This window comes from Platichthys flesus, chromosome 21 (assembly GCF_949316205.1).
Source record: "Platichthys flesus chromosome 21, fPlaFle2.1, whole genome shotgun sequence".
NCBI lineage: Eukaryota > Metazoa > Chordata > Actinopteri > Pleuronectiformes > Pleuronectidae > Platichthys > Platichthys flesus.
In genome coordinates this window covers 1,064,010-1,077,563 of record NC_084965.1, presented here as the reverse complement: position 1 = coordinate 1,077,563, position 13,554 = coordinate 1,064,010, and the positions used below count along the sequence as shown (strand labels likewise).

Below are 13,554 nucleotides of genomic sequence, written 5' to 3'. Positions count from 1 at the left end.
GTCCTAGGGAGAAGTTCTTCTGGAGACTGAAGTGTGATTCACTTCATGAAGTAACTGTTTATACTGTGGTGAGAGGAAACCTCTTCAGACTTCACTTCATGTGCATCAATCCACAAGCAGCTAACAGTACATATTAATGAACACACGGGCGTGGTTATTACTGACATGCATGTTTTTAATTATTTATGTCATTTTTATTTCCCCGTTACTATTATGTAAACATTGTTAAGTCAATGTCTTGTTTAAATGCTCTAACCACAAATGCATGTTTATAGCGTCCATGTGTTTAACTCTATTGATTCCAGGAATCTGTCCGTGTCTCTTATCTGAAGACCCGTTCATCTCATCAGCATCACACTCGTCCTGTGTTGTTCACTACAACTTCATATCTTCAGGAGAATAATCAGATCTTATTTTTAGACACCAAAATAAAAACCAGGACAGAAAAGTTTGTTTTGTCCACATTTATTCTCGTGACACCTCTACTCGTCTGTCTCCGACTCCTCGTCCTCCTGACTGATCTGGAAGTAACGCAGCTCGTACGTCTCCTTGTCCGACGCCACCACCCGGAGCCAGTCACGCAGGTTGTTCTTCTTCAGGTACTTTTTTGTCAGATACTTCAGGTACCTGGACAGATTGATTTAATAGATTTTTATTGATGCTGTGCTCAATTAAAAAAAATAAAAAAAGGTTCCTCTGAAGTGGAGGAGCTACAGGACGTCCCGTCTCACCTTTTGGAGAACTGGTTCTCAGACGAGACGTTGATCTTGTTCTTCATGCGTCCCACCTGGACGCTGTTACCCAGATTCCCCGTCTTTCCATTGACCTTGATCCTCTCTTTGAGGAAGGTTTCCTATTGGACAGAGCACAGTAACGCACTAGGGAAGAGAACCCTAGTAGAGTTGGAGCTAGGGAAGTGGGCCCTAGTCCGCACACAGGGTTAACCATAACTCCATTAACTCGTTTCCTATGGGACAGACGAGGCTGTCGAGTAACCTTAAGGATTATAACTGTTTATCTTTATTTGTTAAAATGAGCCGAGTCACCAGCAGCAGTGAAGACTTACAAAGTTTGCAGAGTCCAGGATCCCGTCCTCCACCGGGTGGGTCAGGTCCAAGGTGAACTTCCAGGCTGCTCCCTTCTTGGACTTTCTCCCGACAGTCGGTCTCTTCGGTTTCATCTGAGACGGAAAACACCAGAAATAATATGAATAATGTGAAATCACATCAAAACCCATCTCATTCACTTATTTCTTTATCACATTAAGTTTAAGCTGGTTAAAAAACATGAAATCTCTATTAGGTACATATTCTGTATTTATTATTATTATGTTGAATTCTTTTGTATTTTTGTTCTCTTGTCTACTTCACACTGATCTGTCTGCTAAATTACTCATTTGTCTCTGTGGTAACTTAAAACATTTAATACACATTTTTCTATTTGTAAGATCTTAACATGCCTCTATTAAATTATATTAATAAGTCTTATATTACTTAAGGATAAATACACTGAGCTCCATCAGTCCAAGAAAACTTCTCCGTTAACTTGAGTGAGACTTTGGTGAAAGAGTTTTATTTCTGGAGCTGTTAAACGGTTGGCTCATACAAAGTGATGCCGAATTCACTAGTGAACGTTACAGTTCAGGATGATTAACTGTAAAACGCACATTTTAAAACCATCTGCGAGAGAAACAGCGGTTTTACATAAAACGCCTGGTTTTCCTATGGAGTCCTGTCAACGGGAGCACGTGCGAGCTAACGTGGACACGCAAACGCTTGAAAGTCAGAAAACGTGATTGAATCAAAGTGTTCGATAGAAAGAGTGGATCGAACCACACGAGCACGCGCTGGATCACAGAACTACGAGTTAAATGAAGTAAAGACAGCGGCAGCGCGCTGGACTCACCGGCGCCATGTTGACAGAGCGGAAGGGAAAGGAGGAAGCGGATGTGACGTAGAGCTGACAACCGGAAGGTCCTGACCACATATGGTGTCGGAGCAGAACTAAGTAGAATAAAGTTTGAAATAGAGATTGAAGTTAAAGCTTCAGAATTTAAACATGAAAACATCCTGAGGAAGTTCCTCCTGGAAACTGAGGTGGTAGAAGTTCAGCTGCAGCTCCCATCTGGTCACGTGAGAAGCTCGTTCATCATTCACACACTTTGATCTACTGCAGAACATGACGTCACCTCAGGATGAGAGGATCACGTGGCAGGGACAACTTCCCGGAGAGGAGGCAGAGAAGGTTCTTCTTCTACTCTCAGGTTCTCTCAGGTTCCCTATAAAGGACTTTCCATTGACTTCCTCCACTACAAGTAAAAGTCCTCCAGTCAAAACCTCACAGAAGTGAAAGTACTGGACTCACACCTTGTGCGTCTCTAGAAACTAAACACAACTCACTTCTGATCACAACTGATATTCATACAGAGACACAATGTAATTTTATTGTTGAAAGGAAAGAGACGCAGGAAACTGGACTCGCGTCAGAATCACCGAACTGCTCTTGTTCTATATATATTCATTATTTCTTATTTTTCATACCTTATTCATTTTTTCTATTAAATTCGGGTATTTCATGTTTACCTATTTCTTTATATTTTTTCAATTTCATGCTCAACTATACTTGAGTTATATCTTTCACATTTTTTATTTTATACTTAATATAAGCCATGTTTTGTTTTGCATATTTATACTTGAATATTTATTCATGTTAATAGTGTGGAATACCATCTATTAGTATTATTTCTTCTATAATTAAACACTTCTATCTGAAGTCAAACTGCAGTAGTTGGTTTTTAGGCTGATTTTAATTGTTCAGTATTTTTGAGAAATCTTAGACAAAACTGTTACAGATTTTTATTTTTGCAGTTTTTCCATCAAGCAAATGTTTTCTAATAAACCAGAAAAAAAAGGAGCTGTGTTAATAAGTGGACTATGTGAACATATGTATTGAGCATCATACTATTCATATTTTTCTCTTAAACCTGTATTATCACATCATACATTTTACAAGTTTACAGTATTCCCATATTAACCTCAGACGTCTGCAGCACTGGGTGAGATTCACCAGTCTCCAAAACCCATATAATTATTGTATAACCAGAATTATCATAAGGCAGAGAAGCAGCTCCAGAGTGAGAAAATAAAACCAGCACCACAGGTCATTTGTTTTCTGTATTTTGTGCATTTACCTCGACCACAGGTTGTTCTGGATTTGTGGCCGAAACAAATAAAAATCCATATCCACTGAAACTGAACGTGGTTTCATTAGAACTGTTGGGCCTCGGCTGAGATATGAACTCTGATGTTGGAGTTGAGGAGTGACGCAGGAAGCGTCTGAACGCGTTATCTGTAGTTTGGAAGAAACTCTGAATCACAGGCAGTTTTAAAACATCAGCAAATGTAAGAAAACTCCAGAGAGGCAGAGAGCTCAGTGTTTCACCATCTGTCCAGGTATCAGGTTTCTCATGGATTCTAGAGAACAGCTTGACATGGTTCACGTTACCTTCTACTTTCAATCAGCAGTAGAAGCAAAAAATTAAATGTTCTGAAGTAGCACAAATAAAATGGTATTTTGAAAAAGACACTTCAAACTGAGTTGACAGTTTCCACTGGAGGCCGAAGAACTTCAAAATAAAGTTTGCTGGTCTTGATCGAGGAGCTGCTGCTTTTTGACAGCTCAGGGAAACTTCAGGCAGAACATGTGAACCAAGTGAATTCTCTTCAAACTCATTATCAGGTTTATTATAGAAACAAAACCAGACAGACATAGTTTGCAGTTTTTGTCCATTTGTTTCATTATTTTATTTCTGCCATCTCCAGTCAGGTGACAAAGGCCTCGAGTGAACAAACTCTACCACCCTCCCCGATGGAGTCCCTCCAAAGAAACACACACCTCACTGCAAACCGCCTCACACATTTCGGAGGCCCACACCGCTACACACTCATGCCTCTCAAAACAAAATTGAACACTCCTTTTGTACTGGGGGGTGGGGTGGGGGTGGGGTATGACTGGGTCAGCGGAGCGCGACCTCGACCGGAGAACGAGAGGCGTGAGTGCACAGGCTCCTCACACCCCTCCAGCTTCTACAGACCAGAGACCGGCCTCATGAGGGAAATCACTGAAGTTTGCTTCTGTTCTTCTTGGGAGGGGGGGGGAAGAAGAGGTTTGACATGCGGGGGGTGGACCTCAAGTGCTTGGAAGTGCCTCGCCGCCACAGAACCCAGCGATTGGGGGAAATCAGATCTAAGTGCACAGAATCCAGTCAGGAACCAGAGCACAGGCCAAACTGGGAGTGATCAGCTGCTACTGGGACAATCTAAACCAGGATCTAGTATCTACAGGGGCGGCCCTCCCTCCCTACAACTCAAACGGCTGCCCTCCCCCTCCCGTCCCTCTAAAGGGTTCAACACCCGCTATGTTCAATCTAAAGAATATAAAAAAATAATCATACAAAAGCTGAATCCTGTTGTTATTTAAACATTCAGGAACGTGCGTGGCAGAAACCAAAACACTTTGAAGGCGAAAATAAGCAGGAACGAGCGAGCGATCATTATTTTGAAGTTGTTTTTATATAAAGTAGATCGTTGGCGAACAGAAACTTCAGTGATCGGGAGGAGGACCACGCAGCGAGCCGCGGTGGAACGTTCCCAAACAGCCACGAGAGGAGCGAACGCAAAAAGGAGAGAAAAAGATCAATGATGAATCACAACAGAATGATTGAGGTTGTCTGTGAAGGCCGACGCTTTGGTGACAGAATCGATGAGAATGCAAGAGACTGGTTGTGGGTGGTGCTTGTTGTCTGGTCTCCCTATTTGTTGGGCAGGACCTTGGTAGCGACAGCACACTCCTCCCCCATGGCACTGATCACGGTGACCTGTGGAGAGCACACAGGTCCAGTCAGTCATCGGAAACCAATCATGTTTTCAGAAGAGTCAAATTCAAATGGAACATTTCTTCCTCATCAAGACGTCACGTGTGTTCTAACTGCTGATAACACATCATCTACACACAGTCTGTTTTCAGGGGACTACAAACATAGATATATATAAAGTCTAGATGTCTCGGCCAACAGAGTTGAATGTCCTCACATGGCGGCCATCTTGCCACAGGCAGCTCGCTCACCCATAACATTGTGTTGATAGTGGAAAGTTTTTAAATAACCATAACTGGCTAAATTTTCAACAGATTTTTAAACAGTTTGGTTTGTTAAAAATGTCAGAGATGTAGTTATGACACTGCATACTTATGAATAATTATGTTATGTTCTCAATTTGAATAATGTTCTAAAATAGGTACATGATTTTCCTTTACAAATATACATCAAGAATTATTTTATTTAAAAAGTACATGTACCACTACCAACACAAGGTTATGGGTGAGTGAGCTGAATGTGGCAAGATGGCCGCCATGTGTGACATCTAGCCTTTATAGATATCTATGAATACAAATACATTCAATATATTGACAGACCAGGAATCAGACTCATGAAGCATCTTGTGACCCTCAGATGGATTTCTATTTGTTTTTGATCCACAGTGAAGTGACACTCACCAGGAAATCCTCGCCTCCTTCAAACTTGGACTCGATCTCCTTGCCGATGTCGTTCTCGGGGACGCGCAGGTCCTCCCTGACTTCACCGTTGTCGCCCAACAAGGACATGTAGCCTTCATTGATGTTGATCAACTGGGGAGGGGAAAAGAGAACCATCAACCACATCTGCATTGACAAAATATGTTTTCAACACTTTCTGTCCATTTGTTAGCAAGATTACAAAAAGTAAACTACCGGAAGGTTTACCACGAAACTCCATACAAGGATGTGGTATGCATCAGGGAAGAGCCCATTAAGGTTTGGCCTGAATCCAGATCAGGAGGTGGATTCAAGAATAGTTTCCCCCTTTCTTTCTTTAACACCACGAGATGGGACGTTTTGACATTTTCACTTATTCGCCCGCTCGTGGATCTAAATGAAAAAGACCAGATCTGTGCTCGACTCAGTCCCACTCTTGTTCTTAGGATGAGGAGGAGTAGAACAACATTTACACTCTCTTTCTTGTTAATATTATTAATTCACATGAAACCAGGACAGTGATCTACAGCTGCCCTGAGGTAGACAAGCCTCAGACGTCTCAGTACCACGATGTCAACATGTAGGACACTGTCCATCGAAAAGTCTCAATAATCACAAGAGTGTCAATATGAAGGCAAATGGTGAAAACCAATTCACCACAGATTACTATGTGGGTTTCTGTTTTCAGTCAGATTTGAAAGATCTCATTTGACTTTTTCCAATTTGTAGAACTTGAAATAAACTTAATTCAAGTCAGTAGAGAATCAGTAGATGGAGTTTATGACTCGACTCATCTCTACATGGTGAAATCCATCTTTCAAATGGCTCAGAGACATTGACTTCAAACCATAGGAACAAGTAAAGATAATTAAATAGGATTGTGTTTTCCCAAAGTCTAATATTATATGATTATTTGAGCCATGGAATCAGACTTACAAAGAATGGGAACATTGGAACTAACATTGTCTAAATTTCTCACACAAATTTCAGGAAAATGTTTGAAGCAATGTGAACACAACTGTCCAGAGTGAGTCACCAGTGAGTCACCTGCAAACATTTATAAATATCTTTGGTCTATATCTCTATTAAACTTTAATTTTAAAACAAAACCTGATTCTTGCTTTCAAAGTTTTATCATAAACTCAACAGCTAACACTAGTAAGTGAAAGTGATTATTTTAGCAGCTGTCACCGTTTCCTCAAGCTCAGCTTCAAACCCAACTGGATGAAAGTGAGTGAGGATCTCAGTGGAACAGATGGACGCGGGGTCACATGTCCTTCTCATGGAGTCATGCATTCTGAGCTGTGACCCTTGTGTCCGACATGTCAGGGAGCGGCTGCCTACCTGGTAGTCTAATCTCTTGATTGCGGGAACATCCATGTTGTGGGTGGAGGGGCACATATCTTCAAATTTCTTGTTGGTGAAGATGTCGATGCCGACCATATTAACCTGAGGAACAAAGTGTACGAGTTTAGTGTTTCAGAAAGCTGCACACAGGACATCAAGTTAACTTCAAATAAACTTCAAGAGAGCTTCATTTAACCGATTCAGGAATATATTCAATGTTAAAAGTGGAGTTAAAAAGAAATTGAAGCATTAAAATAAAAACACTCCTGCATTTTGTTGATAACAGCTTCGAAAAATGTACAGTCAGAATCTTGGTAAACCACATGAGGTCAAAGTACGTGTGGGAGCACCAGGGTGTTTGAAGAGGAGATAAGGAAACTGAAAAGATAAGGAGGCTTTATGAAGGCTTGCAGCCACAGGGCTCCCACGCCCCTCACATCTCTCACTCACTGTTCTACCTTGTTATGATCCGTCAGGTCACTAAAGGTCGGAGTCGCAGTGTTCAGATTTTATGCTCCGACTTTGAGAACTTCAGGAAACTGAAGACTTTCCTGTTCACCACCGTCTCTATCAAGTAATTACTAATTCCTTACACTTGAGCTTCACTCTTCATTTCTTCTCCATGTAAATCTTTAATTTCTTATTGAAAGCTCTTTTTGAATTGTCTTGTGTTTAGAATATCTCGATGTTGAACTGTAGAAATCAAACAATCCGTCCTTTCACTGACGAGCTGCGTCTTCAGGGCCCGTTTGGAAAGTTTAGTCTGAACCATCAGAATCTAAACTGTTGTAGTTTCCATTATTTCCTGTGGCTCGACCAAGAAAAAGATAAAAACAAAGAACACATCTTTGTCTATTGATGCTTTGAGGAGGAATCTACCTTAGCATGCCCGTGCTTGCCGGTCTTGGAGGTGGACATCTCCACGATTTTGCAGGGACGTCCCTTCAGCACCACGAAGCCGTTCTTGCGCAGAGCGGAGCACTGCATGGGGAAGGTGGCGGAGGCGCCGGACTCACCGGTCTGGAAGTCATGCTCGGTATCTGCCATGGTGCGATGAGTCAGGGGAGCTGCAGGAGACATTCACACGTCCATTAACATCAGCACCACGCTTTCATACTCAAGACATGAAATATACCAACAGACGCCTTTCTGGGAATTTCCTGCTCTGTTCAAAACGAAGTTGATGCACTTTACTGAACTCATTTAAAAGTTAGAGTTGATTTCAAAGATCAGCTGCTAAAGTCTCTAAAATGATGTCAGAGATCAAAGAGCTTCACTGAGGGGGGGGGGGGGGGGGGGGGGGCTCTCTGGCTGACGACTGATTGGCAGCTGGACCACAGGCAGGCGGACCTGTCGGTGAACGCCAGCCCATCATTTCATTCAGTCGCCATTGGGACGTGAAGTGGAACTCGAGCTAATTTGGTCCCTGGTCATTAAACTCACTAACACTTTGAGTCTGCCACAGGAAAGAATATATTGTCATTCCCTCCCGGGTCAGATGACCCTGTGGTATGCTCTGGTTTTACTGGGTCCAATGGGCAGTGATGGAAACGAGACAAGCGGGTGAACGTGGCAATTTGGCAAGACAGTGGGGGGGTGTGGCACGGTAAGGTCGGCACAGACAGGAACAGCTGCATCGTGTTTGTCTGTCCCTCGAGGACGAGAGACGCAGCTTCGCCCGGTTCCAGACGACTTCACTGATGACCACCGGGTCGTGAAGAGGATTCTAACAAGTCAAAGCCCAGTGGCTGCTACTCTGCCGTGTCACCACCGAGACACCGCGGGCTGTAGAGGTTCTGGTGTCAGTGTCTTCTGGTTGCTCTGGCGTCCATTTACTTCAGGACAATGGCGAGTGCTACTAAGTGGAAGGAGTTGGAGCTGATGGACGTTGAGGAGATCTGGGTACAGGTCCATCGTGTGGACGCAGAAGAACCTCAAGTGTTGTCTCACATTCAAGCTGATACAAGTTGTGTTGACAGAGTTGGATCATTAAATCGTGTGTGTTGTGGAGTTGGATGTGTTGGGTTGTGTGTTCGAAGCCGCCTCACGGCCTCGTTGATCAACATCGCGAGATCTGAGGAGGGACAGGGACATGTGCACGCCCCCCCCCGCCGGGTGTAAGACAAGAAGTAAATATAAACCCGGGGACACGCGACATGTGGACAAACGATTAAATGACGTGAACACGAGGCTGGAACATGTCAGCAGCTCCAGGGGCCATTACACCCAGTACACCCCCCAGACCAGTGTGACAACCCAGCACATCAGCTCACTGGTCACTATTAACCAGTTACTAACCAGCGCGTTACACTGGGTGACACTGGGTTAGCGGCGCCGTTAGCCTGAAGGGAACCAGCTAGCCGGCCCGGGTTCCCCGAGCAGCGGTGCTGGAGAACGGTCCAGAGCCGGGGACCGCCGGGTCCGCACCCGGCGTTCTGGTTCATGTTGGGGGGGAACCTTCTGACTGTGATCGGTGAACCACCGGGCGTCACCCGGGCGTGGGGGGGCTCGCGAGGGGCCAGCACGCGCCAGGCTCCGTTATCTGAGCTAACCATGCTAACGCTCCGTTCACAGCTAAAGCGCGACGCCCGCTCGGCAGCGCCGGGACACGGGGCTGTTACTGCGGCTTCACTCGGACCTGGACCGCGGGGCCGGAGGTTTAGACCGGAGAGAAGAGAGGAATTCAAAAAACACGTTAGCACGGACAATGACCAGCGACTAACCCGGACCAGCCCGGACCAGACCACCGCAGCAGCTGCTGCAGGCCGCGTGTCGCTGTGATTCATCCGGGCAGCGTTACACGGAACACGGTGCCCCACACCCCGCCTCACGGAGCCCTGCCACCGGCTCGTCCACCCGGCCCGCCCCGCCGCCCGGACACCGCCGGACAGCCCGCCGGGAGCTCCCTCTAACCGGGACAAGCTGCGTTTATCCCCCCGAGCAGAAACACGCGCCATGCCGCACTTACCTTCCAAGAGAAAGAGGAGCGGGAGCGCGCATGCGCAGCAAACTTCACTGCGGCACCCGTAGAGGAGGAGGACGGCGGGGGGGGGGCTGGCTGTTCCTATGTGTGTTCCAAATATATATACATCCAAATATACATACATACAAATTTTCATATATACAATAAACATGCATACACAGTCTATGGTACATACACATTTATGTACAGTCTTCAACCATAATTTCAAAGTAAAAGCCCCTGACATATCATATTTTCAGTTTTCTGCTTCAATTTAAGTTTTTCTTCATCATAAACTTTGACTTATTATATATTACTAGTTTGAAATATGGATTTTTTAATTCAAATTTTTTTAATTTGATAATTTGATCTCTTATTTTTGGTCACCTCATTCAGTTTAATTAATTCGTGTGTTTCAATTGATTTATTCATTTTTTACCTCATTAATTCATTCATGTATTCACACTGAACAAATGTGACGTCACGTTTACAACTGCGGTCACGTGGTCTGTTGTGGCGAAAACATGTCACACCAGCCAGATTGATAATTGATGAACGTCTGTTCGTAGTTTTACGGTACAAGAGACAACTTTTAAAGTTTAATGAAACTTATTATGGAGACAATAACAATAGCAAGTATAATGAAATGGAATATTATATATATGTTTTTTAAATGAAAAGTTAGCTACTTTTTATTATAACACTAATAACTAATAAATAAATATTATTTATATCAAATCCTGAAGAGGTGCCACAGATATTTCCCCTCAGGCTTTTTCCTGGTGACTGTCTGCATGTGTAACTGCTGCCAGATCAGTGGATTTAAAGTTCCTCCTTCTATATTACTGCTGGTCAAGTTATCAGTTCAAGGCCCAACAGTTCATCAGGTTAGTGTGTTTCTGGAACCTGAACCCAAATTGTCTTTGTACACAATGTAAAGTGGATAAAAGTTTCCAGATGTTGTAGTTTTAAGGTGGGGGTGCTTTTTAGGGGACTCCAGCAGGAAGAAGTGTTCAGATTCTCTCTCGTGTGGAACCAGAGCTGAACTCGAGTCTCTGCTTCCACCTGCTCCTCGGTGATGACGTCAGAAACTTCTACAACTCAGTTTATATTGTTTTCACCTGTTTTTAAAAAGAAATAAAGAAGAATCTTCTGTCCTGGTAAAAATGCCTTTTCACTTGTCGCTCATACTAATAAACATTCTGCCTTTATGTCATATAGTGTTATAATAACACTGTTATTGGTAAAAAGCACTGAGAGGGAACTGAAAAGTCCACGATCTGCTGCATGAGAAACAGATGAAGGCAGTTGTGTTGTTGCACTAATTTTAGAAAAGTGTTTATTTTTTACTGGTGATTCTTAACATGTTTTTATTCCCACATGACCATTGAAAAAACTGAAGCAGCTTTAAATCCATTGTTTAGATAAAGCCTACTGCGTTGCAACAGGGCAGGAAGCAAGCAAATACCTGGGGCCCCGGGCTGAGAGGGGCCCCCCGAAGAATGGCTGGTTCTGCTGGTCAGCAGCACTGACAGATAGAGACTCTGTGTTTCTACTGTTTCCCTTTGTGGCTGTTTACAAACCACAGACAGTGTTTGGTCAGTGATCCACGTGCAGGGAGGAGCTGGGAGTCAGGAGTGAAGAACGATGGAGAGGAGGCAGCTGCTGTACAAGGAGAGGACATTTATTGTACAAGTTCCTACATCACAGATGTGTGTTACCAGACTGAGGTTGTCTTTGTGACTGATTCAGGTGATTCAGACGAGGTGAAAACATACACTCACATGCATGTCACGCACATGTGCACACACGTGTTCGCCCACACGCACATGCACGCACACACACACACACGCTGACAGCCGTACATACGTTCACAGTCTTGATACGTACAAAAATTGAAATACAAATAATACCACAATAAAAACGTTTGTTTTTTTTAGAAATTCTTATAGCTATGTTCTCTATTCTGTAGAAAGACAACTAAGCTTTAATAAGTGAATGTTTTTTTTCCCGTCTTTCTCTAAAATGATCAGTAAGATATAACGAAGTTCTTACAGTATACATATATATCTTTTAATCTATGGTTTCCCATACGGACCCTCGTGACCTCTCAGGGTGTGAACGTCCTGCTCATGTAAAAGGCCTGAACCTGTGAGATGGACAATTAAAGAATATCAAGTAAAAGATTAATCCCCCCCCCCCTCTCTGATCACGAGCCCACAAACAAAACCATCTACAGAGACCGAGGTCACGCTGAGCTCCGCCCCCTCGCGCTTTACAAGCTACTCTGCGTGCGAGCATAAAAAAATGTCTAAAATATAAAATCTATTAGAAATGGGAAGTTATCCAGTGTGTGTCTAAGAAGAGTAAAGCCCAGAGGGGAATCATCTCATCTCTCATCTCATCTCATCTCTCGCCGACCAGCTCCAGTGTATTGCCTTAAACTTACAGTTCATAACAAGTGATGACAGGTCAACGAGTGTGTCATCATGCAAAACCACAACTAAACAGAAAAAACCTCCAATCTGCGAGAAACTACAGAACGGACAGATTCAGAGGTGAGGTGAAAAACTCAAGGCCGTCATTTTTTCCTTCACCTGTTTGGTGAAGTCTGTCCTTTACATCAATGTGAGTATTTACACGAGTGCAGAGCAACAGGTGGAGAGAAGGTGGAGAGAAGGTGGAGAGAAGGTAAACACCTCCACTCCACAGCCACTTTCCTCTGTGAGATATGATCTGGAGATTTTGTTATTGTGTTGCTGTTGCAGCAATTATCCAATATCTACAATCCTCCTCCTCCAACCAGAGGAACACCAGGACATCACCGCCACAGCAGCTGGAACCCACTTCACGGCAAAGTGTAAACCCCCCCCCCCCCCCCCCCCGTGACCCTCACATCTAACAGGGAAGTGACACAGAAGGTGTTTCATCATGTGACACCATCTCAGCCGGTCCATTCCTGTACTGCAGAGAGAGAGAGGAGCTCAGGAACCACAGCTGATTCCTCTCCAGCTCGGTGACTCTGCTCCGCCTCTGATGGTTTTATGCTTCATCTGATGATGAAAGACGCCATCGATAGGTTTCTGCTACAAGATGTTGGTCCAGGAAACATCTGCTGAGTTTCAGTCGACCATGCGTCGCTGAGAGAAGTGTGAGAACATCGAGTCATCTCAAAATCTGAGTTCAACATCGGGCTTTTCGCTCAGAGAAGATAAAAAGTTAAAGGCCGGTTAAGACCTGGCTTATTTTATACATCGGAAATTGTCTTGTTCCAGCTTTAATGCAAAAAACCTCCAGAATACACCTGAATAATAAAAATCTGAACGATAACAATCTCTGCAGGACGAGTGTGGAGGCGTCTCGGTCACGGCCTGAACGATAGAACGAGAAAACACACGTCTGCCGGATCAGAAAGAACTGATGGAAGCAGACAGAGGTCGTAAACTCCCATCATGCATCTGTGCTGCTGCTGAACTTCTGTGTGACGCAGTAGCACTGAACAGCGAGGGGGGGGCAAAACGATTTTGCTTTGTAAACATTCAACCGGTGTATTGTGTAATCTCCGTCCACACGTTGATCGGTTGTTTTGATAAAGTGTGTCACCCCCCCCCCCCCCCCCCCACCCCCCCCCCCGCACCGGACAGCTGCTCTGAAGCCTCTGACACTGTTGGTTT

At 44.1% G+C, this 13,554-nt stretch overlaps 3 protein-coding genes across 3 annotated transcripts in view; 1 reads left to right on the top strand and 2 right to left on the bottom strand.

Moving 5' to 3' along the window:
• ezh2 (enhancer of zeste 2 polycomb repressive complex 2 subunit) overlaps positions 1-13,554 on the top strand; it is a 132,084-nt gene that overhangs the window by 49,328 nt on the left and 69,202 nt on the right. The gene's annotated exons all lie outside the window — the stretch shown is intronic.
• On the bottom strand, positions 450-2,047 carry rpl22l1 (ribosomal protein L22-like 1). The gene is made up of 4 exons (XM_062379118.1): positions 1,906-2,047; positions 1,067-1,180; positions 732-853; positions 450-627 (listed from the first exon to the last, which is right to left on the bottom strand). Exons 1-4 carry the CDS (start codon positions 1,984-1,986, stop codon positions 483-485), a joined length of 462 nt encoding a protein of 153 aa, XP_062235102.1. The 5' UTR covers positions 1,987-2,047; the 3' UTR covers positions 450-482.
• LOC133932446 (eukaryotic translation initiation factor 5A-1-like) lies at positions 3,772-7,985 on the bottom strand. The gene is made up of 4 exons (XM_062379117.1): positions 7,798-7,985; positions 6,916-7,020; positions 5,554-5,685; positions 3,772-4,876 (listed from the first exon to the last, which is right to left on the bottom strand). The coding sequence occupies exons 1-4, from the start codon at positions 7,963-7,965 to the stop codon at positions 4,811-4,813; spliced, it is 471 nt and encodes a 156-aa protein (XP_062235101.1). The 5' UTR covers positions 7,966-7,985; the 3' UTR covers positions 3,772-4,810.